Consider the following 27,352-nt stretch of genomic DNA (forward strand, 5'->3'; position numbering starts at 1 on the left):
ATTCATTTAAGTATGAGGAGGATTTCTGGGGGCATATCTCATGGTGATTTGTCCTGCTGTAAGATGAGCCACTCTATGATTCTTTCACAGTGAATTATGAGAAAACTCATCTGCCCTGCTGTGCACATGGCAGGAAATGTGGGAAGGCACTGGAGAAATACCAGCACTCAAGTGTTTTATGCTGAGTCCTCACTGCAAAGTGGATAGATTACCAACCCATGATTTAGCCAATACCGCAGACAAGCCAGTTAGCCCGGGATGAAAGCATCGGGTGAAAGACAGCTGTGTGTGTGGTCAAGTGGGGGTGTTGGGGTAACAGACATAAATAAGAGCCTGAGTTAACTCTGTGATGATGCCATACTCTGTATTTCCACATGTAATTGCAAGTGTAAAAGCCTGCATTTTTGTTTGAGCAGAAGTATGACTAATTTGTGTATAAATCTAGTTGCACAGTTTTGTGTGCACAGAATTGCAATTGCAAATTTAAGAGTCTAGGCTGATGCCCCTTTGAAAACATGTATGTGCCTCTCAACCCAATGCTGTAAACATTTACTACCATGCATATCCACATTTAAACTAAATTTAGATTGTAACCTCTTTGAGGCAGAGACCATCATTTTCTTATGTATTTGTATAATACCTATCACAGTAGGGCTATGTTCTACGATTGGGCCCCTAGATGTTACCAAACTACAAAGAAAATAATAATAATACATATGGGAGGAAAGGAATGAGTGGTAGTAACTGGTTGTAGGATGATAAAAATGTTTGTAAAGTGCCCAATACATTTATGACACTATAAACTATATGTTTTAAATTATAATTATGCTATATTTTACAACCTTGATTTGTGCTCAGGTAAGCATGTAATATAGTACCTAAAAATAAGAAAAGATAAATGGACATTCAGTGGAAAAAAACATTAATCTCGCTTTCTAGCTCCCAATGATGTCAATTAGAGCTGTGGGTGCTTAGCCTTTCTGAAAACAATGCCATAAGATTATGAGGATGTATATAGTTAACCTCATTCTAGGACAATTAAAATTCTTGTTACTAGTGAAATGGCTTAACAAGTATGGTAAAATAAATGTTTGTTACTGCTTCTTTCTGGTTTTCCAGCTCTGCAAAAGACTCTGAGAAGTAGGAAATCACATAAAAATGTTCTACACCACAGAACAAAAGAACGAAACAAAGCAGGAGAAATGTAACACAGCAGTCATGGAGCCACAAAGTCACACACATGCACTGTACCATGATCTCTCATACTTGTTGCAGAAGAGGGAGTGCTGCAACTCAGCAACCAGTCTGCAGTATTTAAAACAGTCATGTTGTCTCCTGAGAATGGGAATGGTATAATGGTTCATTGTCTGAATGTCTGCTCAATATACATGAATATTCTTTAATGCCAGTAGGTGTTTTTGCCCTTTGAGCCTAGTCTTTAGCTGCACGGTATTGCTTTTGTGATTATTATTCTAGCTGGTTTATTTAAATAAAATATACACATATAATTATTAGTGCTCTTAAAGGTCTAGTTTCAGCCCCTCCTTATTCTGGAATATTGGTATTTGGTTTTTCAATGTGAATAGACTGAATCTTAAAGATATCACTAGAAGGGTCTAATTCCCTCCATGCTCACATGGAAATTTTCACACACATTAATGGAATTTTTGCATACAGAGAAGTGAATAAAACTTTATATTGTGGGAAGAAAGAACTGAATGACCAAGATTTTGGTGTAAAATGCTAAAATACAAGTCTAGTGCACACTAATGTACAAAATCTAAGAACCAGGGGTGAAATCCTGGCTCCGTTGAAATCAATGGCACAACACTCATTGACACAACAGGGCCCAGGATTTCACTTCATATTCTGATACCCTTGCTCACATTGTGCAGCGTCACATTCAGACTACTCACCAGACCAAGGGAAGCAAAACCTATTATTAGCTTAGAAAACATAACAACTCTACTGACCTAAACTTTGGCAACGTCTTTATAGACGTACACGGGGCAGTAATCATTTAAGTAATAAGTTAAGTAATGAGTAGCAGTCATTAAAGAACAGGTTAGACAAACACCTGTCAGAGATGGTCTTCGTATACTTGGTCCTGCTTCAGTGCATGGGGCTGGACTAGATGACCTGACAAGGTTCCTTTCTAGGATTTCTATGGTTTGAGCAATATACAATGAAGATTTGAAAAAGACTGGTATGTTACAACCATTATGTATGTTATACTTTCAATACTTGCTGACAACTGAGTCTCCGGACATAATGTTTTCCTCATTCAGTTTCAAGTTGTTGAACAGAATTAAATGGAAACAATTGTACAAATTTAAAATGTTCTATTGTTCATCTTTTTTTTTGCTGAGGGCTGATATCGGTATCTATCTATCAGCCTTATGCTCATCACTAAATTGAAATGCTAAACTTAAAAAGTTTATTAAAAATATAAAAAGGACATATAACAACTTTCTGTGCATTGATGATGTCTTACACTTACCTCCTGTTCCATTTGTTGTGATGGACGTGCTGCTGAGATTAGATTTATCCAGTTTGGAACTACTCGGATTATCACTGCTTCCAACAAGATTATGAGGACTTGTTAGATCCTGCATTTCCATAGACCTGTTAGAAAAGGAAGCAACACAGGGACATAATAAAATAAAATAAAACAACAATATTTAAATATTTGTATTGCAATAATACCTAGAAGTGCCAATCAAGGTTTGAGCTCTCACCGTGTAAAGTACTGAACCCCCGCCCCGAACCAAATATGATTCCTTCCCTAAAGAGTTTACAATCTAAATATCAGCATTTGCACCTTTAAAAGGACAACAATATTATTTTATTGGAAAACAAACATGTAGCTATTCTTTATTAGCAAAACTACTGTTACCAAAGTTTGTAATTTCCACAACAATTACTTATTCAATGTTAAATATCCATAGAAAACATATTTTTTTACTTTTAAATTATTACTTTTATGAAAAATCAGCCACTCTTACTTGAAAGCTATAGTCAAAAAAATCGAACACATGTTGACAGCGAGCAGCAAATGTATTGCAGCACACAAAGTTCAGGAATTTTTAAAAACAATTTGATAACATAACTATAACTCCATTTTAGAAGTCAATTAGATATACTTAGATTAATAACCTAGGTATGTTTCTTTGAAGTCTTTGGCATCATTTTTACGCCACACTTAAGAATAAGTTATTTATAATTAGATGTAGATAATAATATATTCTTTACTTTACAAACAAGTATCACAATATAATTAACACTCACTTATGAAGACTCATAATACACCTATAAGTTAGGTAGATATATTGGCATCCTTCTTTTGAAAAGGGGGAAACTGAAACATGGCGAAGTTAAAGGAATAGGCCATAGTCACACAGCACATCATGGAAGAGCTAAGAAAATAATCTCCAAAACTCCCAACTCCTCATTCTGTATTCTAACCACTAGTCATAACTGTGTGCCTAATAAATGAGAACAGAATGACGACAGAACAAATGTATTTGTTATGTACTATAGGAATCTTATTTAATCCAATTATTTTATGCATTTTTGTTTAAGTTTTATGTAATTTTTTCATTCCGTGTTATTTCCATATAGCCTAGAAAGTCATGATTTCTAAAACATGGTATTACTGATTTAGATTTTTCATTCAAATTTAGAGCCCCACCATGACTTTCAATGTCACAGCCATGTCAAGGGGAAGGACACAGTTCTCCATCAGTGATAGGTCTAAGAGACACGCTGCCTCACTCACAACGCAAACAATATGCCTCCAGATGTGCAGGGAGAGAGTCCATGCTAGACCGGCAACTGCAATCCACTTTGCAGTGTGTGCACTGCTTTTCCTTGCTCGATTTGCAAATTAATTACATGGATCTTCCCTTCTGCCCTCAAAACATCTTTACTGTACACAAACTTGCAAGGCCAGCTACAAGAGAAAAATAATTTACCATGTGTATTCTACCAAGGCCAATAGAGAGATTATTTTGCATCTCATTGGGATTCCAATTTTCCTGTTCTGAAAGGAGTGAGGATGGCTGTGAGGGAGATGGAGTATAAGGGGCAATTTAATAGGAACTCCTGTTCCTATTTAAATTGTTATTTAGGGCAGGAGGAGCAAGGGACAGGTGTGTCAATACTGTGGGCACTTTTTGTCTAGTCCCTAATGTAATCATTGGAAATTTCCCTTTGTAGCTTTCTGTCCTCCATGAATCTCCTGCATGCTCTGGGGAAAAATACCTGCATAATTTCTACCTCCTGTTGTTTGAACCTGTCTTGTCTCTCAAAGGGAAGCCTCATTTTGTGCTCCTAATAGTAGAAATAACTTGATGAACATTCTAATGACTTCAGATACATTTGTACCAAGTCATACGGTTATATACAAGACCTGAAAGCCCTTCATTTTCCCATTTTGGGAAACATCACATCACAACTGGGACAATGTATTAAGGTCCTTCTCCGAAGCCCCTTAAAGCCAATACAAAGAATCTCATTGACTTCAATGAGTATTTGAGATGGGCCCTCTATGCACCAGAGTTCTTTCGGCAGGACACTCTCCCCAGCAATGGTCTGGATGAGTAGTGGGAATCTTGTAAGTGTAGGGAGGAGGTCACACACCAGCATGTACAAATTTTATACTAATATTCAATAATGCAAAGGCATAAACTGAGATTTAAACGGTCTTGACCCAGATTTGATCATCCAACTGCATATCCATTTCCATACATCTGTCAACAGAGCATTACATTTATTGTCTACGGGAAATGTGATCAGTGATGAAATAAAATGAACATAAATGATTTACTGTTCTGTCAGGTTTTGTTTAGCAGTTTTCTGTACAGTGAAGCTATGCAGCTAAAGGTTAAAGAAAGTCTGTGTTTCCATCTTGTATGTGTTTAAGAAAGCAAGAGGGTACCCAAGATAAACAACTGGTATTTCATTGCATATACAGTTTAATTCTCCCCATGTGTTCACTAAAGAAATGTCATGATTTCCTGCTCAAAAATGACCAGCTTGGAGATACCTGATGGATGCTTCCAGTTTAGAAACAAATAGTAGTTGTTCCCTCTTTCTAGTCAGGGTAAAAACTCTACTCTTTTCTCTTCCACATTCACACACAATGGCTACACAAGGATGCACTTCAGTAATATTCCAGAATGCAAAATAATAAACTTCCCCAAATATCATTGTTTAAAGGTTCCAAACACCTTTTACTTCTGATATGAATCAGGGTTATTTAAACAGAAAACAATTATCCTATCAGCTTTTTTGTTTACCAGAGAATATAAACAGATCATCCCTCATTCTATATGTGGTTCCACATATTTATGTCATCTATTGAATAGAAGAGTATATTATTCCATATTTTACTAATATGCTTTAAAAGTAGTGTGTTAAAAAAATTACTGCAAGAATAGGAATTCTGTTTGGATGAAAAAAAGATGTACTGTAGGTTGGTGCCACTGTGCTTGTGGAGTCCCAATAAGGTTTAAAATTATTTCATAAAACAATTTACATATATTTGTATTTATCCACAATGGCTTTGCCCCCAGTGAACAAGCAAGCAGCACCTTTAAATACTTCCTAGGTGTGGTACCTTAAATTTAGATTTTACTCGTGTGTGATGGATTTTAATTCACCTTTCTCAAGACATCCTGCTCACCGTTAACCTAAAAAAATCTCAGCTAAGGTACAAGAAACCTACTCCAAATTAGGTAACAAAAACAGGTAAGCGGTTCTAAACAAATTTTCCAAAAAAGATGAAATTATTCCAACATCTTGATTATTTTTTTTTTCAAATTAAATGCTTTGTAGATTTCTGCATTGACTTCAGCAGGAGCAGGGTTGGGCTCAATATGTTTTTCTTGCACTAACAGAAAAAGATGAGTGAAGTCTGAAGTACAAATTAGTGCTTCTCAACATACATGGTTGTTTACTATAGCCTGCTTTCTAGTGGATAAAATGTTCTTTCATTATAGGCAGAGTGATGTCTATTGTTAAGGATGCCTAACATTTTTCATTATAAACACTTATTTTCAATTGCTTATAACTTTGCCTCACTTTTAACCATTTGAGCTGACATTTTCCATGCTTGGACTCTGCCTGAATTTTTTTGTGTACCAGCCCAGCAAAAATGGATTAGCTGTTTTCAGAGAATAAGTGTGAGGAGTGAATAGATAGTTTTACTATTATAACTCCCCCCCCCCTTTTTTTTTAAAGAGTATTAGCACCTTCATAGTTTGGACCAGAAACTTGAAATATAGGAAGGGGTTAGAGGCACCTTTTGCTGCCCCATAAAAAACCCAGGTTTGGCTAGCTATACGCCTATGAAAATTGGCATTTGTATATGCTCAGCAGAGGTTTTTAGAGGCTTGCTGCTAAAATCTCTAAACATTGCATCTGCACTGAGCATGCTCCCAGTCCACAGTGAGCTTGAGCTCTAGACGGAACCCAGCAGCAGCAGCCTTTAGAAAGAACTATGATGCCTAATCTTAGCTCTTCCACCATTCTGTACACTTCACAACCCTTACAATGAGCAAGGACTCATGCTGCTAACTTAAGATGCAAGCAATTATCATTCCTCCCATTCTATAGTTAAGGTAACTGAGAGGTTGCACAAGGTCACTTCAGGCAGAGCTGGGAATAGAACTCTGTCACTAGTATGTCAGAGGCAAGACTCATCCAGAGATGGCAGCCTTTGCAAAACAAATGAATGTGACAAAACTATGTCTGTGGCTATGTCGTCTGTACCCACTAGACCACACTCCCTTCTGAAGCCAGCATTTGAAATTTCTGTTACTACAGTTTGCTTTTTTAAAAACCAAGGCAATTAAATTTAAAGGATGAGAATGTTGCAAAATTGAAGATCCAAAAGTTAGGAAATGCCAGCATTAAGGATGACCATGAAATTTTAATTTGGTCCTCTTGTGCACGTACAGAATGGCACAGGTTTAATTATGTGACCAAACACTATTTATTCTATAGGACCCAGGCCTCATTCAGTGCACAGGCTATTCTCTTATGGTTTTAAAGCAGTGGTGCAGGGTTTTATTCCTGACTCTGCCACAGATCTTCTGTACGATTTTAAGCAAAACTATCACAACATATATCCACGAGGAGGCCCAAACAATACTGTATGGGAACCCTTACCTGTAGCATTTCTTAACTTCTGAATGCTTGACTTTGCAATGGTAGAATTTATTTAAATACACGGGTTTTCTGCATTTAATATATTATAAATAGTAAGTCCAAACCTTCTTTGGCATATCCTTTTGTTAAAATTCCCATTTTTTCTCTCTCAGTACAACTATAAGTTCATTCTTGCCACTTTTTTCTATAGCAAAAGCAAACATCCATTTGCAAATTTTTAAATGAGCTAAAATAGAATAATTCAGACAGAAGGGACACATATATTAGCCATTTTAGAAAAGTATTACCTATGGAAATTGACAAGTTAAATAGGGTAGAACTAGAGCAAGCTTTGGGCCCTTCTCCAACGCAGAACACTCAAGTGGTGGTCATCACTTCCAGAGAACACCACATTAACCCTCATGGTATCGTCTTTAACTTGATCATTTAAATGGCTACAACTTTTTTAAACATACCTGTTTTGAAACATAATACATTTTTACTGTACATAAACCTACTTTCTATCAGCAAGGTCTGACGCACACACAGTTCAACCATGAAATTATACAGGAAAACAGAAAACAAACCACATTATTTCCTAAATATTTAGCTTTAATTTTAAAGTATTTTAAACAAAAACTTTCTCCAAATAAAATGCTCTGCAAGCACAAACTCTACACCAGGTAACACTGGTAGCAATTCCAAAGTTAAGTGAACTTAAAGAAGGACTCTGTTTCACACTTAAATAATTTACTGTATTCTCTAAATTTGTCACAATAACTCCTTAGAAGACAACTGAATTCTCTACACATTTTTTAATAAAAATCGTTACTAACTTTTGCTAAAGAAACATTTTAAAATGCTCAATTTTTTAAGTTTTTATGTTGTTTCTTATATTCCTCCAACTACAACCAGAGTTCCCTTATATTCCAAACTTCTCTCCCACAAAAACAAAATCTTATAACATTTCAGATATAGTTTGCTTTTGAACTTCTAAAATTAAACAAAGAATTTCCCTTTATTTAAAATGATCATTTAGAGCTCCACGAAGGCTAGCTGATAAAACTGCTCAGATATGTCAACTACTTCCGTATCCTAATGCTGCCAGCCCAGCTCTCTAACCAGAGGTTCAATTTAGATGAAAAACAGAAACAAATTTTTTTTGTTTCTGTTTTTCATCAAACTTTCATTTTTTTGTCAAAATTTTCCAGCTGTTTACTGAGTATGCTCCTGGTGAGCAAAGACAACAACTTATATCTCTTAATCTTTATTCTGAACAACCAACACACAGCCTGCACTCTGAAAAAAAAATATCAATATGCACACACACACACACACACACAGATTTCAATTCTGTAACTTCTACCTAAACGTCTAATAATCATTAACGATACAGACGACCCATTCATATAACTTTATCTAAATGTTACAGAAAAACTTATCTCACACCAAACCTCACTTACACATTTGCATACAGCCCACATACAATGTAATTTATGAAAGACACACCAACCCTTTATGAATCAAAGCACATGAACATTCCAAGCAATAAACAAGGTCTAAGTGAGGGAGGGTGGATATATGTGGACTCTGGTGGGTGGAAGGGAGAAAGTTGAAGCTGATAAAGGAAAACTGACCCACTGAGTGCAGATGGGGTATTGTGGGAATTAATATTTATTTCCTTGCTTTTATTGTTTATGCTGGTAGGATGTGCTATTTAGCAGCCTTTACTGAAAAATAAAAAGATTTTTGTGTGGGAAAAATATATATTTATTATATCATAGGTTGCCAAAAGTAGAGTAAGTTATGACGATGTGGCCTAAAAATGATACTTTATTACATTCCCAGTCATTATATTATTGCTAGAATAACAGGAACATTTGCTTTTGCAGGTGCTTTTCTTTACTGGGTGGCTGTCTCTGTGATTTTTTACAAGGGTGACTTGGTACAGAATATACCAGTTAGAACAACCTATGAATAACTCTATTCAGGAAATGGATGTCTCTTTTGTTTTAGTACACTATTATGAGCAGCAAGTCCTAAAGATACTGATACAACTCCAGTTTAAGTCTTTAACCAATCAAGCCTCAAGCAACTGCAAAATCCAGCGAAGGAACAGTAAAATTGATAACACTAAGTTTTCACCATTGATATGACTTTTCTCTTGCAGGCTCAGCACAGTTTCTTCTCCTTCATTATTTCTCAGATCAAAACAGAAGGGCATAATACCAACTCCACTGCTGTTCTGTTTACTGTCACCCTGGCACTATACACCAAAAGCACACCCACTGACAGCAGCGTGTCAGTTCTGGCTGTCCGCCTGAGAGCAAAAAACAAGCAATACTGAACGCTAACAAGGGCCCAGCTCTTCATTCTCCTTCAGATATTATCTCTTAAACTGTGTCAGGACTAGCATCTGGTTTGCAGTAAGAAGCACTAAAGAATTTATAGTCATGCTATGGTAATACAAATAAAAATAATAATAATAATTACACATGGGAACACCAAGCACTACAATGGCTAAATTATCTAACTCTGTTAAAAGGTATATCAGTAGAGCTGGGAGAATTTTTTCTGTTAAACAGTTTATTCACCCAAAAATAAAGTTCAGGGAGACTGCAGCTATCCATGGATTTGTCTAATAGTTTCAGACAAATATAAAATGTTTTTAAAAAAGTCGAAATAGTTGCTGAGATATTTTCTAAACAAAATATTTTGACTTTTCATTTCAAAATATTTTGTTTAGATATTTAGCTAGATTTGTTTTAAATTTTGTTTTAAAGGGTAAAACACACCCAAAATGCAACAACAACAACAAAAAACAAAGAAAAATATTTTAGGTAAAAAAAAAAGTTTAATTCATTCAACCTGAAACAATTTTTTCCCCTCAGATTTTTTTTTTCCATTTCAGCCACCAAATGCACCACTGTTGGGAAGAATAGAGAATCTTGGAGGAACTGAGGCAGAAAAAGAGTAAAAGATTTTAAAGATCCAGTACCAGTCTTCGAGGGTGGGCTTTTGAAGGGTAACATCACTCACTCCAAGCAGTAATTGCTGTTGTGAGGTCACCATCAGTCTGGCAAATTGTTTATATCAATCCAGAAAATATCTGCTGAGTCATTTGCAGGAACTGCTACATAAATGTTAAAGGATAGTGGAGGGATGCTTATTTGGCATTTTATTTCCATCTATTTGAATTTTTCCTACTGGATTGTGAGCCCAGGTAGCAAAGATAATGAGGACAGTCATGATGATAAGGTGACAGACACAGATACAACTAATGCCACTTTGATCCCTGGAGGAAGTCATGACTTGCAACAACTTTGCTACTCTAGTCCAGGACTCTGCTAAGCAGCAGACAAGGATTCCCTAAGGGGTAGGTTGAGCCCACCATGCTCATTTTCACTTATAACCAAATACAGATTTGAACATAGGCTTTCAAAGGGGGAAGGCTAATGGAAGGTAAGTATATTTCATGCTTCAAGGGGAGGTAAAGTTACTCTGCTCTAAAAGTGACAGTGTAGGGTCATTCCCAAAGAAATCTGACAATAATAAAGACTCAGATCATGCTGAATTATATCACTTGGCAATGAGACTGGAGAAGTTAATCCAGAATCGCAAACACAACTCAAGGTGCACATTTAGATGTATGGAAAGCTTTGGGATTTCTTACATAAAGAATCAAGCTCGGGGATCTTACGAGACTCATAAAGAATCTTATCAACTGGAAAAGAGTGTGTAAATATCTAAGAATGGGATGGAAGTTTTTTTTAAAAATGCATTCAAAAGGACAAAGCTGTGCAGACAGCCCATCTGCAATGTAACCACATAAAAGACCCATGGGCAAATCCAAACCCATTAGTAGAAGTGCTTGAGGAATCTGCCAAGGAGCCAGATGCTGCCTCTGGAAGAATATCTTCCACAGATTGTCATCTGGATCCCCTGACTGCCATCCGAAGTGGAGGACAATGAAGAATGGTGATCTGATTAAGTAGTGTGTAAAAAAAAGCCCAAGTATACAATACATTACCTTGACTTAATGCAACCGTTCACTGCCTACTTTCTAAGAAAAATAAAAAAAATAAAGAAAATTGAACCCAGAAATTAAAAAAATGTATTTAAAATGCATATTCATGAAACAAGCTAGGAGACAAAGATGTTAAAATAATAAAAAGAAAACGCTGTTACATCTGATTTCTATATTCCCGAATGGTTTCTCTTTAGATCAAAGACATTTTGGGATCACTCTACTCTTTTCTTTTATTATCTGTTGCACATTGACTCCATTTTATGATGTCTGATCAGGATATAGCAAGGTGGTAAACAGGAGATTTGAAAAAATGTTGGGATATTAAATGTTAGTTTAGTACCTAGAGTAGATTGGCAAATATAGTAGCTGAAATGTGTCTGAGTATAATGTGAAATATCATCCAGAAACTTGCACACAGAAAAATGGGAACCAGCAGAGAATGTTTTTCTTAACTGGAAATCCAAACCAAACTTTGAAGAAAGATCCAAATCCAAATATGTACTTTCGTGTAAATATACATAAAAGGGCTAACCCCTGTTTAATATACAAATTCCAGTAAGAATCCACTTATTGGACTTGGAGTAGAAAGTAATTGAAACTGAACACATTTATTATTTAAAGTTGTCTATGGCACAAGTATATTTGGATTATCCAAGAAGGTCAGAGAAGCTGGCATGGAGTCTGAATTGCTTCTCCTATGCTTTGCTGTAATGTGATGCCACAAGGGCAAAAAATAGACTGTGAGGGAAGGGAGAAAAGCAAGAGAGAGAGCTCCTTGTCACTGTGATTACATTTGCTGGGCTTCATGAACCAACATCTCCATTTCTTAGCTCAAAATCAGTTCAACTTTATGATAAAAATTGTTGACACTCTTACTGCCCTAAGAATAAATATGATTACTTAAAATATAATTTTAGGATTTATTCCTCTGCTCAAAAGATAGTACCTACTCTCTTCCTAACAAATTTTCAAGAGCTTCACAACACTAAACTATTAATTAAAAGTATGGTACTTTACTAAACACTAAATAAGGTGTCTTTCCCTTTTAAGATTTTGAAATTCAAACAGGCCAGGTGAAATGAAAAGAGTTATGAATAATCAAATCAACAGCATTAGTATGATTTGATTTTTAAAAAAGTACAGAAAAGGGCAGACAAAGAATGATCAATCAGAACGTAAATCCTCGTCCTTTAATTGTCAGTAAACAGCTCTCCAGAGTGGCACCATCACCACAGAGCCATTTTCTTTCTTTAAGCAGAAGTCAATTTCAACAAAATTCACTGGTTCACAAACTGTTGCTATAATTGTCCAAGTTATGTTATGCCATTGTGCACAGGAGGCGTCGACAAGGCAATCTCTCTATTAAGATTTAACCCACATTACAAGAACCTCTGAATTACGCTGTTCTGTTTCTGTTCCTAAATTGTTCTTCACGGAAAACTTAAAAAGCAAAACCAGAAAACCAAAAAGGGCCATCTGTTGCAGACTGTATTTTCCGACAGAACAGTTAATTAAGTAAAAGAAAAGTTGTAATTATAAATGTGACAGTGGTGTTGCCCGGCACAACAGAGAAGATTTTTTTGCTCCCTTTGTAGGAGAGCGAAGCAGACCAACCAACAAGAGAGCATAGTTTATAAAAGCAACCCCAAGAGTGAAGGGTTGAAAGACAAGGGTTGAAAAGAAAGAAGATAAAGTTGTGGCTGCAGAAGCTGAAGCACCTGAGCCCTTTATAAGATACTTTATAATTTAATTGAATGAAGGGGATTTTACATTTTATTTAGTAAAACGTTTTACCGAAAGATCTTGCTCCTAAAGAGGAGTATGTGAATATAGTGCATGACTCAAGGAGCTGTAATGGATTAATAAGCCTTTCACCTCTGTGTCACGACTAAGGATATACTTGTAGCTGGGGGCACAGTTCTCAGTTCGAGGAAACATACTTGCAACTTGCTATGATCAGGCTCGCATACTAAAAATAAAGCATAGGCCCAGCAGTGCAAGTGAAGGGAGGGGTTAGCCACCCTGAGTACACACCTGTGGTCTCAGACGGGTACATACTTGGGGCTACTAGACCAGGGGGTTCTCAAACTGGGGGTCGGGACCCTCATGGGGTCACGAGGTTATTACATGGGGGGGGTCACAAGTTGTCAGCCTCCACCCCAAACCCCACTTTGCATCCAGAATTTATAATGGTGTTAAATATATAAAAAAGTTTTTAATTTATAAGGGGGGTCGCACTCAGAGGCTTGCTATGTGAAAGAGGTCACCAGTTCAAAAGTTTGAGAACTACTGTACTAAAATAACACTACATAATCACAGGTTATTTTGGTAATTTATTTCAAAATACCTGTAAACAAGTATGTCTGTAACAATACAGACACACACAAAAATTCCCCCAGGAGTAGAGAGTTAAAGAAACCCCCTTGACAATCCAGTTCCTGTTTGTCTGTCCCCTCCCCCTTCCCCCAGAGCCCAGCTGAAGGACCTGACCCCTCGCCCCGAGCCCAGTCATGCCTCCCCCCCCAGCCAATACACCCAAATCCCCTCCCCGCAAGAGCCCACCCACAGGGCCCCCCAGACCAGACATCTGCCCCTCTCCCCCAAAAGTAAAAATGGTTTTCTGCACATAAAAGCCAGGGCTGGCATTCGGGGGCTCAGGGCCCCGGGCTTTAGCCCCATGCGGTGAGGTTTCGGCTTTCTGCCCTGGGCCCCAGTGACTCTAATGCTGGCCCTGCTTGGCAGCCCCCCTAAAACCTGGTCTCGGCCCGCCAGAGGCCCCTGGACCACTGGTTGAGAACTACCGCAATAAGGGTATGTTTAAAGTGCAATTAAAAATCCACAGTTGGCCCATGCCAGCTTACTTGGGCTTTTGGGCTAAGAGGCTGTTTAACTGTGGCTTTTATAAAACTGATAGGGGATGCATTCTCCTGTCAAGCTAAAGAATGGCCTATTTATAAGCCATTAAATAGCTTTTCAATGTCATTGTATTTAAGGAGAGATACTTACTTGTGTGTGAATAAGAAATGGCAAATCACTGGCACTGGCTTTGTCTGGGCCCTGGGGATGCTCAAACCTCCACCCCTGGCCTCACCTCACCCCACCTCACCTCTTCCTGCCCCTGCTCCGCTCCAGGGCCCACCCTCACTCCTTCTCCCAATACAGCACTCCACCCTGTCTCTTCCCATCCCTGCTCCTCCGCTGCTCCACCTCTTCCCACCCAGTTACGACCCCTCCCATGAGCGTGCCCCATCCCTGCTCCTCCCTCTCCCCACCCAGTGCCTCCTGCACGCAGCGGAACAGCTGATCGCGGTGGGTGGGAGGCGCTGGGGGGGGGAGGGAGCTGGATGCTGGTGAGTGCTAAGCACCCACTAATTTTTTTCCGTGGGTGCTCCAGCCTTGGCGCACTCATGGAGTAGGCGCCTATGTGGCAAATAATAACTGTGTTTGCTTTTCGTGCTTTCATTTGGAAAAGTACAGTATAAAAAAATCAGAGCAATCATTCAAACCAATATTCCATGTATTCAAACAGATTTCACATACACGGGTGAGAGGAAGGCTGACTGCATATTGTAAGGGGAAAATATTTTGTGCAGCATAATAAATACTTCATATTTAGAAACTGCAGCATGCACTGTGTGCGTTATATTATGGTATCTACCACAGTTCACAAATAGAATGGTAAAATCTTACCAATAATTAAAGAAAAACTAAGAACTTGTATAGCATATATATATATAGAGAGAGAGAGAGTCAGAGAGCACTATTCCATCTCCAAATATAAAACTTTAGTGATTGTTGTTAGTTATTGGTTTGTTTTTGTATTATAGTAATTAGTTTAATACAATTTCGGTGTAAAACCTGCACAGCTTTTACATTATATGTTATTATCCAGTATTTATGCACTTGAACTTCAGGCAAGTGTTTTGATATGATATGTTTTTTACCAACCCATTGTACATAAATATCTAAACAAATTGTTTGAACTTTCTATGTTTAAAAAGCCTCTTTTCAAATGTTGTCCCCTGTCTTTCTTGTTTCTTACAAACTTTTACCAGAATGACTTTAATGGCCTTGGAATCATGCCCACAAATTATTAACAAAGGTACAGAGACAGAGATTTTGTGCATGATTTTAATAAAATAATGTTTATTTTTGTTACAAACCTCAAATGTATACAGCTGCATAAAAAAATTGTGAATAAGGACACACATATTTCAAGAATCTGTGAACACAAGCCACTCAAACTTCTCTCCATGATTCATCCATACCTGTTTGTTTGTACTCTAAATAGATTATAGTAATTTATGTAATTATCCCCTATATATTTATAGAGCTCTTTTGGGGCCTGATCCAAAGCCATTTTAAATCAGTGGAAAGACACGAACTGACCGCAGTGGGCTTTGGATCAGGTCTCTTCTATAATATTAATAAGACTAAAATTCTAAAGTTAACTTCTTAGTATGTCAGAGGATAGCCAAAGGGAAGATAGGTAGCGCACAAATTGGTTCTCTATACATTTCTTAGATACAGTCAGATATTGACATTTTCATGGTAAAGTAACAAAAATTTTAGGTTTTTTTGTAATACAGTTCTCACAAATTCTATGCTTTGCTGCACTGCATACATGTGCATAACCATCTCACAAATTAAATTATTTTGATTGACTCACACTTTATAAATATGATAGACTAAATACTTACACTGACCTTTCTGTAAATAATCAATAGAAATCAACTACAATTAAAAAGTACAAATTCCGCAATGTACTCATTTAATAGAAACCTTATTCCATAACATAGTAATTTAAAATTGGAAAATCGTGATACATTTGTGTGAGCCATTATCTTGACTGAGAAATCTGGGCCCAGTTCTGCCAATATTTACTGCTGGGAGTAGTGTTTTCAACTGTGTGTATTCCCATTGAAGTAAACACTACGCTGCGAAGTATTTGCAGAATCAGGCCCTATTGCTGACTGAACACATTAGTTCATACTTTTCACAACCACTTATATCAACCTTTCAGTTTCAACTTACTTAATTATATTACCAACTTTTCATATAAAACATCTGTGCTGGTATATCCGCTGCTTATACATTTCTTTAAAAAAACATTATGTACCAACTGACTGTTGCTAAACTATTTTCCTGGCAACTAAATATTTTTACGGTGCATTTATTCCCTCCTGGAATTAAATAGCTTTGGAGAAAAAAGGAGACACTAATCTAAAAATAAAACCAACCCTTTCACTGCCATTGCTTATGCTGGCATATATATTCATTCTCCTTGCAGTGAATCAGCTCCACAACAGTTATACTGTTACAGGCTTTTTCATGGATACCTAGAAGAATGGAGGTGCGGTGAGGCTGGGTCCCAGGCAGCAGCAGGGCTCAAACAAGGCAAGAGCGGGACTACAGCAAGGCTGAGAACAAGCGGACAAAGGAGTTTTCGCAGCTGTGGGCAAACGCTTTAAGCAGCCAGGGGAACTGCTCCTGCTGCTGGGCTCAAGAACAAGCCTGTGAGCTTCCTCAGCCAATCACAGGCAGGCATTCCGTCAGGCGAACTAGCTGATGCAGCCCAGCTGTGCTCAGTAGGCTGTCAGGAGATTGGGCAGGCACAACTGCAGTGCCTTATTCTTGACAGGAAGTGGGACCATGAGTAGTGCATTGGGAAACGAAGGGAGAGACTATGCCTCAATGAGCTTCCCTAAGTTCTCCGTGGATGAGGCAGCTCCGCACCATCCCCAACCCAGGACAGTGTCTGAGGCTAGGTCTACACTACAAAACTGTGCCTGCGTAGAGGTGTGTGAAAAAACCCCACACTCCTTATATTAGCAAAGGAGTCCTTTTGCTGGTATAGCATATGTTGTTCAGGAAGGTGGGTTAAGTACACCAGTCAAACTCCTTTTCCTGGTATATGCTGAGTCTCCACTAGAGGGCTTTGAGTCTCCACAGCCTTTGTCATGTGGACTAGCCCTAGACGAGCCAATCTAGCCTCAATAAGACTAAACATAGCACACAGAAAAATATATTCTAACTAGTGCTAGCTTTTAAAATAGGAAAGAGAGAAAGTGAACTAACTCGTTTATATATGATATCACACCTGGAATTTACAGTATGAGTATGCACATACTAACTACAAAGCAATATTGTTTATGTAATCTGTTACAGCTGTTATTTCCAACGGCTGGGATCACCACCAATACCTGTATTTCTGGAAACTACCATTGGCACTCAAATAGCCCCCCACCCCTTTCTTGGTGGTTAATCTCAGAACCCTCTTCTTCATCTTGTAAATATAGACTCATGAGCTGTCTGCTTTGTGTTCAATTGCAAGAAAGAATGGGCTGCTCTAAGCCCCAAGGTCATGCAAACTCGCATGCTCAGAGTTTTGGTGTGCCCCATAATGCAATGTAGATTAGATCACAATAGAAAACTTGGAGGTAGCAACTGGATCCCAGCACTCTGATATTTAGTGGTGGAAGTCAATAGCTGCAGGGAAAAGGATTGGAGAGGAGATCTGCTTGGATGAAGACTCAGAAATTGCAAGGTGAGGTCTCAGTCTAGTAAATAGGTGCAGTGTACTACACTACAGAATATTACAATAAGATAAAGACTCTCATGACAGAAACCTAAAGATCATTGCAATTCTTGGTTAAGGCTTTTCAGGAAATTTAAGTCAGATCTGTTGTGCCTATCTGTCAGAGTAAATCCTCCATTTGAAGGTGATGTCTAATATATAATAATTCTATCAAATGATAATTCTATGCAGGGCCGGTGCAACCATTTAGGCAACCTAGGCGGTCGCCTAGGGCGCTGGTATTTGGGGGGCGCCATTTTCTTCAGCAGTGACCGCGGCGGCCGGATCTTCGGCCGCCCTGGTCGCCACCAGCATTTAGGTTGGAGGGAGCTGGGGCAGGGGAGCGCGGGGAGGGCCGCCCGCAGCAAGTAAGGGGGGGGCCGGCACACAGGGGAACTCCCCACCCCAGCTCACCCCTGCCCTGCCTGCTTCACTTCTCCCGCCTCCCAGGCTTGCGGTGCCAATCAGCTTAGGCGCCTCAAGACTTGGAGGTGGGAGAAGTGAAGCAGCGACGGCGTGCTCGAGGTGCTCGTGCGCGAAGCTGGGGTGAGCTGGGGTGGCCTCAGGGTGGGGAGCTGCCACAAGGGGAGCGCCTCAGGGCAGAGGGGGGGAGCTGCCACGGGGGGGGGGGTTTCAGGGCGGGGGCATGGGGGGGGGGGTGCAAGGTGGAAGTTTCGCCTAGGGCGCGAAACATCCTTGCACCGGCCCTGATTCTATGGTTAGTCACAGTACTTTCCCCTAGAATAACCCTAAGCTTCTTTGCTTTGGACATTTAGGGCCAGATTTCCCAAAGATTTTGGTGTCTTAGAGCTCCCATTTAGTGACCAGATTTTCAAAAGTGCTTAGGACCAAAAAACATCCATTGTTCTCTTTCACTGGTCTCAAAAGGAGCTGCTGCTGTTTTTATGTAGATACAAACACTTATTGGTAATAGGCTCATACTGTATCAATACATCTCATAAAATCATAAATATAGGTTAATTTATATTGATAATACTAGCTCCAAGGTATAGCTGCAATGTGCTTAGGTCTAAAGGAAGGATCCTAAAAGGTGCAGCTCTTACTACTATTCAACACCACAACCAAACCAATTAGCTAATTAACAAAGCAGTGTTAATACCGGCTTTGGAGAAAACTTTGCATACCACATCCAGAGAGTAATAACAGCTGGCAGGAAATTGAGACAAATAAAAAAATAAACAGATGTATATTTCTCTCATGGCAGACACTCAAAGTTTATGGGCAAAGAATTAGAAGTAATTTAGATTTTCAAACAAACCTTTTGTAATAACAGGAGTGTGTGTGAGTGAGAGAGAGAGAGACACACACACACACAGAAACTACTGCTGTGACAGCTAATGGAGGCTCTCATTTTGGTGAAATATTGGAGACCTATGTTTGTGATATAAAAAAATCCTCAATTCTATTCAGAACATCACAAGTGGGTTAGCTGGCAAATGTGTTTCATCATCATATTGTTTCCCTGGAGACTTGCAGCTGTTTTTGTTGGACATGTATTCTTGAAGTAACCACATGCTCAGGGATGAGCTTTGTCTAACTGTGAGAGTATGTAATGTAATTGCTAGTGTGCCTGTGACTGTGTTGCACTATAGTGTCTGGTAGATGTTTTCACTGGAATTTTTTTATGAGCAATTTCTCTTTCCTGTTCTTTTACTTTTTGAATTAAAAAAAATAGGAAAAGGATAAATGGGGAGAAAGTGTATATCATTAGACAATTGATCTGTCAGATTGATATTGAAGATATGCATAACATATTTATTTTTGTGCCTCCTTGCACCTTGCCAACACAAAGAGGAAAGCTTCTGTGAGTAATAGAAGCCACGTTTTGTTTTGTTTTTAATCACCTCTATGTATTTTTAGAAGCAATTTAAGGTCAGCTAACCTCCTTTGACAGGCCACAAAATGATTTCCCAAGATCTTCAATTGTTCTTTTTATTCATAGATACCATCCTGACACACTACATATTTTCTCTCTGTCTTCATTCTTCCCTGGAGTGGTGTTACCTCCCGCAGGGCAGAAGAAACTCTCTGACACTCAGCTCACTGAATGTTCTACTCATTCTTCCGTTAATGGGCTATGATTTGTCACCCCTCTCCACCAGAGGGGAAAAAAACAGGAGTTCTGTTTCCTTGACCCGTGGATTACAAGGGCTCAGCTAGTGGCACAAGTCCAGATGGCACAGGTCAGCTCCTGCAGAAGTCATGCTTCTAGGGCAAGGGTGGGCAAACTTTTTGGCCCAAGGGCCACATCTGGGAATAGAAATTGTATGGTGGGCCATGAATACTCACAAAATTGGGGTTGGGGTGCAGGAGGGGCAGAGGGCTCTGGCTGGGGGTGCAAGCTCCAGGGTGGGGCCAGAAATGAGGAGTTCAGGGTGCGGGAGGGGACTGGGCTGGGCAGGGCATGAGGCGTTTGGAGTGTAGGAGGGTGCTTCAGGCTGGGATCAAGGGGTTTGGAGGGTGAGAGGGGGTCAGGGCAGGGGGTTGGGGCACAGGGGGGGAGGCTCAGGGGTGCAGGCTCTGGGCAGCACTTACCTCAAGTGGCTCCCGGAAGCAGTGGCATGTCCCTTCTCTGGCTCCTATGTGGAGGCATGGGCAGGCAGCTCTGCACGATGCTCCATCCACAGGCACTGCCCCTGCGGCTCCCAGCCAATGGGAGCTGTGGGGGAGGCACTTGAGGTTGGAGCAGCATGCAGAGGAGAGCCCTGTGGCTGCCACTACAAGTAGGAGCTGGAGGGGGGCCATGCTGCTGCTTCTGGGAGCCGTGTGGAGCGGCCCCGAACCCTGCTCCCTGGCTGGAGGACTGGAGCGGGGCAATCCCAGACCCTGCTCCCCAGTGGGAGTTCAAGGTCTGGATTAAAACAGCTGGCGGGCCGGATCCAGCCCACAGGCTGTAGTTAGCCCACCCCTGTTCTAGGGCCTCCACCACTATAGTTCTCTCTAGAACCCCATTAAACTGCACAGAGCAGGTGGGGAGGAAAGGTATCTGCAGGATGGGGAAGGAGAATTCAGAGAAGCCTACGCTGACTAGGGCTAGAACACTAAAAAGCCTTTGTGAGGAGCTTCCCTGGGCTAGGCAGAAGGAATGAAATTCTCCCTTTCATAAGCACAGGTGTGAATGCAGATGGGAGCACAGGGCTCTACATTTTTTATATTTACCAATCTACCAGTTTTCAGAATCTGAAATAGTCTAATATTTCACTCATTTCTTATAGTTCATCCAGTAACTAAGTTTCTGCCTGCGAGGTTTAGTTTTGGATGAGGGAGTGAATAACTAGATCTAGCAGGCATCCACTTTGGTTAAAAACAATGTCATAACTTTGAAAATAATGAATATTAACTCATGTTTGTAAAACACTGAAGACAAAAGTGCTGCAGCACATCGTGCTACATAATTATATGTAAGGAGATTAGATTTGTGCTTTGATATACAGTATCAACAAAATGTGGCTCAAGCTTTTTCTACAAATTCTCATTGGTAACAATGAAGTTAAGCATCTCATGCATAGCACAGTAACTCAGCATTTACTTAAATTATATTAAATTCAATATGGGGCAAAGGTAGTCAGCACCTCTCAATATCACACCCAGGGGCGGGTGCAAGGATGTTTCACGCTCTAGGTAAAACTTCCACCTTGCCCCCCACCCCAAGCCCTGTGGCAGCTCCCCACCCCCGTTCCGCCCTGGGGCGCCCCCCCTGCAGCAGCTCTCCCCCTCCACCCTGTGGCCACCCCCTCTCCCCCGCGGCAGCTCCCCCTGACCCGGGGAGCCATGCGGCAGCTCCCCGTCCCAGCTCACCTCTGCTCCGCCTCCTCCCCTGAGCACGCCGTCACCACTCCACTTCTCCTGCCTTCCAGGCTTGCAGCGCCAATCAGCTGTTTGGTGCCACAAGCCTGGGAGGGAGAGAAGCAGAGCGGGGCAGTGTGCTCAGGGGAGGAGGCGGAGCAGAAGTAAGCTGGGGCGGGGAGTTCCCCTGCGTTCTGCCCGCCCCCTTACTTGCTGGAGGCGGCCCTCCCCACACACCCCCCGCCAACGACGACTGGGGCGGCCGCAGATCCGGCCGCTGCAGTCGCTGCCGAAGGACCCGAAATGCCCCTCCCCAAATGCTAGCGCAACTGCCTAGGTTACCTAATGGGTTGCACCAGCCCTGATCACACCCTTAGTAAATTAAACTGAGAACATGACAAAATGCAGTGCAATGTACATTGTGCAGATGCATATTACATACACTGCACCCATGAACTACATCTTCAAAGTTACTGACTGATGAATCTGATTATGTGTTCACGTTATCTGGAGTTTAGAACAGTGGCCTGGGAATCAGTGCTAATATGTACTATTTCTGACTCTTGTCAAGTCATACCCTCTCTCTCAATTTAACAACAGTGGATTCAAAATTAAATGATAGGAATTTATTATGTTGGCAAGCTATTAAACCTTCTAACAGATAATTTAATTTTTAAAACAAAAGGAAAGAATTTCATAATATGTATATCCCCAGATACCACAGCAATGCATGCAACATAAATATCTAGTGAGAGAGATATATGAAAGCACTTTCAAAACAGGACATAGGAGATTTAGCCACTCACTCCCAGGAAACTCTCACAGAATTTGCATGTCTAAATTCTCATGTTCTGCTTGAAAATATATGGGTCAAAATTTGTGTGTGACTGAGCTATTAAAGATTAACGCATATTTTCTTGCACATTTATGTGTTCAGAGAAAATCATTCCATCTATCATGCTTGCAAATCTTCTAACTGTAGTTTCCTCTGCATGTGTGTTGTTAAACATCTGTCAACTTGACAACCATTTTGTATAAATGACTGCTGTTGATGATTGAGCTTTATCACACATAGGGCAGGATACTTCTGTAAGGCATTCTTTGCCCTGATATATTGCATAAGCTAGTAGTTTCCCTCTGCCCAAATTTACCAGTCACATCTGTATCTTGAAAGTTTCTTACTAAAAGAGGAACCAACACCAAGCAAGACAAAGAATTTGCTGATACACACATGTCACTCCAAGAATTCTCCTGACAAAGTTCCCACACCCAATTTAATTACTTCCCTACTGTAAAAACACTTTCCATCTGCATTTATTGTAATAGTTTCAAATCCAAAACCAACACACTATAAAGCTAGCTAAATAAATGAATGATATTGGCCTTAAGTCCCAAGCCAGCAGCCATTCGGTAAGGCAATGTGTCTCCAGCATTCATTTTTATGCTGATGTTTCATTTTATGTGCAATGTTTTCACTTAAGACTTATTTGAGAAGAATTACCTTGCTCCAGGCTTTAAAACTTTGTGGGCTATAGCAGTGCCTCTAGCGCCCCTCTTGTCAAAGGTCTGTCAGTGATTCTATTCTAAGACCACAGTTGCATCGTGTATCAAACTCTGCCATAAAAACTTGTTTCTAGCTATATACACAGCATTACAAACTCTCAGGCCAGGAGCATTTCCTTTTATTTAAGCTAGAACTGGTTTAAAATACATTTCCTTATATAAGGGGGAGGGAACACAAAATATATACTTTTTTGTTCAAAATTTTCCTTTTTTCAGTAAATGAAATCTTACCAGATTTACAGTTTGATCATTCACAGTGTGGGTCACTTTTGCAGTTGGGAGAAAAAAATATTCTATAGATTTATTTGATTTAGTATAACAATCATCGTAACAACTATTGAACAGAAGGTTCATAATGGAGTAAGTATGATGAAAGCATACTGGGTCATTAAGTGCCCTTAGACTTGTTACAATACAAGGCCCTGATCCAACAAAGCACTTGAGCATGTGGGATGACTCACATGCTTAAAGTTATGCTCATGCTCAAGTGCTTCGCTGAATCAGGACCCTAATGCTACTGAAAGTACTTGTAAAGAAATTTTCAATAAAAAATACCAGGCTAGAGGGTGGGGGTGAGGGTGAAGGGGAGGACAACATTTATATTAGATTATTATTAATTAAGGATCAAAGGTTCAAACCAGCTCCCATTGAAGTCCATAGCAAAATTCCCATGGACTTCAATGGAAGTAAGATCAGGCCTCATAGTCTGTGCTCAATTATGAGTACAACTACTGAACCCAATGAAAGCTGTGCATGTGCAACTGAATAATGTGAAAAGCAAATCAAAGAAATTCTGACATACTGTACAGGACTATTCACAACTATTCTATTGTCCATAAGTATTACTGTGTCCCAACCAGTCAGAGATATTGCATACATTAAAGCTGCAATACCCAGACACAAGCATAGTAAAGTTTCAGTCATTTTTAATTTCTTAGCTTTTTTGTGTTTCTTTAGGTTTATTCTGTGTTTTTCTTTTCGTGATTAAATTTTCTTTTTCCCTGAGAAATTGAAATATAGCTCTTGTAAACAGAAATAAGACACAATGACAGCCTATAAAATGTTTTGCTCCACAAATCTTAGACAAAACAAAGCCCTATGTCTTAAGAATTTAATAACCACCAATAATGTACATGCTGGATGGCACATTTGCAGTAATTACTGCATCACTTGTCCAAAATATAGACAGGGATAGTGACCCCATTTAAGTTACATTGATTTCCTTTTCTACTTACATATAAAATTAGGAAACAATGCATTTTAATACATACTTTTTGAGGCGTGTATGAGATTTCTCCAACATATGAACATTAGCGCATTTTGCACAAGTAAACATTTAAGAAAAAAACAATGGTAAAAGAATTTTTACCCAAATAAAAACTGATCTGCTGATACTGAAAGTAAATGTCAATACTAAATGAATGGCAACAATCATAGGTGCAGAAAGGGATGAGAAAAGAAAAAAATAATTGATCTAGAGACTTTACTACAATATTTATTGTTTTGAGTGTGATTCTCTTCTAAACTGAAGGTGACAAATCACTATTAATACACTATCAAAACTCTCCCCGCCCCCCGTCCATCCCCCACCTCAGTTCTTACCAGCAAAAAACAATACCACCTCTGGGATGAAATACATTTAAAAGTAATCTAGCCAGACTCATTAACTCTTTGCAATACTAATCTCTCATGCCATTTGCTATATAGCGTCAGTATTGCTTCATATCACCATGTTCTTCTCATTAAGCATTTACTTTAGTTACTGTACCTGGAATTCTGAGCCTCTGAAACATCTGATTCTGTGCACGTTTTCTTTACCTGCAAAAGCAAAATGATTGCCAGTTACTCTCATACGAAAACACAACTTCCTCACTCATAGTTCACGCACTTACATTGCTTAAAGTGGATACAGCTCTGCTCACCATGATATCTATAAAATACTTCCCGCATTTTACAGCAGCAGTATGCAGCACTAAACAGTGTGTTTCATTATTATCCCATGAACAGCTGCCAACTGCACTTCCCTAGACTCCATTAGTATGTAAAATGTTCAACTAAAATAGCTTGGGAGTAGTCTTAACTAGGAACAAAGAAACCAAAGAACCAGGTTCCCCACTTAGAAACTAGAAAGCCATACTGTTCTCAGTTCAATAAAGAAATGTTTTCCCAATTGATACTGCTTCTGTTTCCTGCTAAAGCTCACAATAATAAACACCAGATTCTGGGGCAAAGTGCAGTGTTAGCTAAATAATTCATACATTAATTTTCATTTTCTGAATCCGGTAACTATATGTTTAATGTATTTTCATTATGTGTCAATTAAGTTTACATATCACGTACACATTTTTCACACATATCCGCAGTTTGCAATTATATATACACTCTAGTTCAACCTTCAGATTCATCTTTGTGATATACTGCTGTTAGCCTGCGAAAGGAGAGAAAAACCACCTCCAACTAAAAATATAAACTACTCTTTTCCAGGCCCTCTATGGTATTTGGGTCTCATGGAGTAGTGCAATTTGCACTTTTTGGTAATTTAAATTTCAGGCACTTTCAGTAAGACAAACGTTTTGTTGAAAGTGCAATCTAATGACTTAGTTGTGATATCAAAATTCCTTCCATTAAGACCAGCTAAACTCATTTACAGACACTCAGGCTCACTTAGGCCTTGTCTACACTACAAGACTATTTCGAATCTACTTAAGTCGAATTTGTGGATTCGACCTTATGAAGTCGAATTTGTGTATCCACACTAAATACAGTAATTCGAATTTCTGAGTCCACATTAACGGGGCCGGCATCGACTTTGGAAGCGGTGCACTGTGGGAAGCTATCCCACAGTTCCCGCAGTCCCCGCTGCCCATTGGAATGCTGGGTAGAGCCCCCAATGACTGCTGGGGGGAGAAATGTGTCGAGGGTGGTTTTGGGTAACTGTCGTCATTGAACCGTCAATCACGCCATCCCTCCCTCCCTCCCTTAAAGCGCCTGCGGGCAATCTCTTTGTGCACTGTTCTGGTCAGTGATAGCGCGGACACCACATCACTGCAAGCATGGAGCCCGCTGCTATCATCGCCGTTTTCTCCTCCTCGCACTTTATCGTCCACCTCTTCCACAGTCAGCTGCTGAGCAATTGGGCTACTTTTCAATGGTGCTGCAAGCACTGGGGGACCATAGGGGACGTTTTACCAACATGAATGTCGGGTGGCCGGGCAAGGTTCGTCATGCGTGTGTTCTCAGGAACTGTGGGCTGCGCATACGCCTGCAGGAAGATAGTTTCTTCCCGGACCACGAAATAAGTATTGGGGATGTGCAGACGCCTATAGTCATCCTAGGTGACCCAGCCTGCCCGCTAATGCACTTGCTCATGAAGCCCTATACAGGCGCCTGGGACAGCGACAAGGAACTCTTCTAATCCCAGCGATCAGCGAGCAGCGTGACCTGTGGCTGGTCAGTTTTTTTACAGAGAAGCTGAATGTGCCCCTGTTTCTTTACCCAGTTACTGTTGACTCTCCTCTTCGGTTACATACCCCGTTCACCCCGTTTCCCCCATTTCCAACACACGTGTAAAAATAAAATACATGTCACACTGTTACTTAAGAGAGGTTTCTTTATTCATGACTTTTCGTTAAAGGCTTGACACTGGGACGCAGACTGTGTTGGGTAGGGTGTGCGCTGATGTAAAGACCGCCTGTAAACTCAAGACATGACAGGCTCCTGCTCCTACAGCGGTCCGCAGTGCCGGAATGCTTCTTTCAATGGAGCCTGCCATCCCTCTTTTTCGAATTCTGTGTGCGGGGGGATATGTGACCTTGTGGCGGAGGAGGACGGATACAGATTCCTCTGCTGCGTGACTCTGCGGTCCAGGACAAGGACCGCTGTCTAAGATCTGTAACCGCCCTCCCCCGCTACAAAGTCACATCCCCACCGCCCACTCATAACCTGGAAACCACCTCCCATACCGACCATGGCGCCTACAGACTGCACTGTGTGTGTGACCCGCTGCTGATCCTTCCCCCGTGTCTGTACCATGTGAAAGGTGCCTGTCCTATGCAATTAACAACCCCCTTTCCCCCACCCCCCATTGAAACACAGTCTTCTGTGAAAAAAAAAATCAGAAAAATTAATTAACAGCAAAGTATTTTTATTACTTAAGTAGACAGTTAGGTGATGGGACTGGGATTGGAGTCAGGAAGGGAAGGACTTCTGAAAACGTAGGGTAT

At 40.1% G+C, this 27,352-nt stretch overlaps 1 protein-coding gene across 17 annotated transcripts in view; it reads right to left on the bottom strand.

The window, feature by feature from the left end:
- EYA4 (EYA transcriptional coactivator and phosphatase 4) overlaps positions 1-27,352 on the bottom strand; it is a 231,140-nt gene that overhangs the window by 77,207 nt on the left and 126,581 nt on the right. For 7 of the 17 annotated variants that reach the window (XM_039531079.1, XM_039531077.1, XM_039531078.1 and 4 more), the window contains exons 3-4: positions 24,898-24,947; positions 2,501-2,625 (exon numbers count right to left, since the gene is read on the bottom strand). In XM_039531079.1, the coding sequence (XP_039387013.1) occupies positions 2,501-2,625; positions 24,898-24,947 (175 nt within the window). Of the gene's footprint in view, positions 1-1,251; positions 1,336-2,500; positions 2,626-24,897; positions 24,948-27,352 lie in introns of all 17 variants that reach the window. The other 10 variants (XM_039531068.1, XM_039531069.1, XM_039531070.1 and 7 more) reach the window with 2 other exon arrangements.

The sequence above is a fragment of the Mauremys reevesii genome, linkage group 3 (genome assembly GCF_016161935.1).
Source record: "Mauremys reevesii isolate NIE-2019 linkage group 3, ASM1616193v1, whole genome shotgun sequence".
In the NCBI taxonomy this organism is placed as follows: domain Eukaryota; kingdom Metazoa; phylum Chordata; order Testudines; family Geoemydidae; genus Mauremys; species Mauremys reevesii.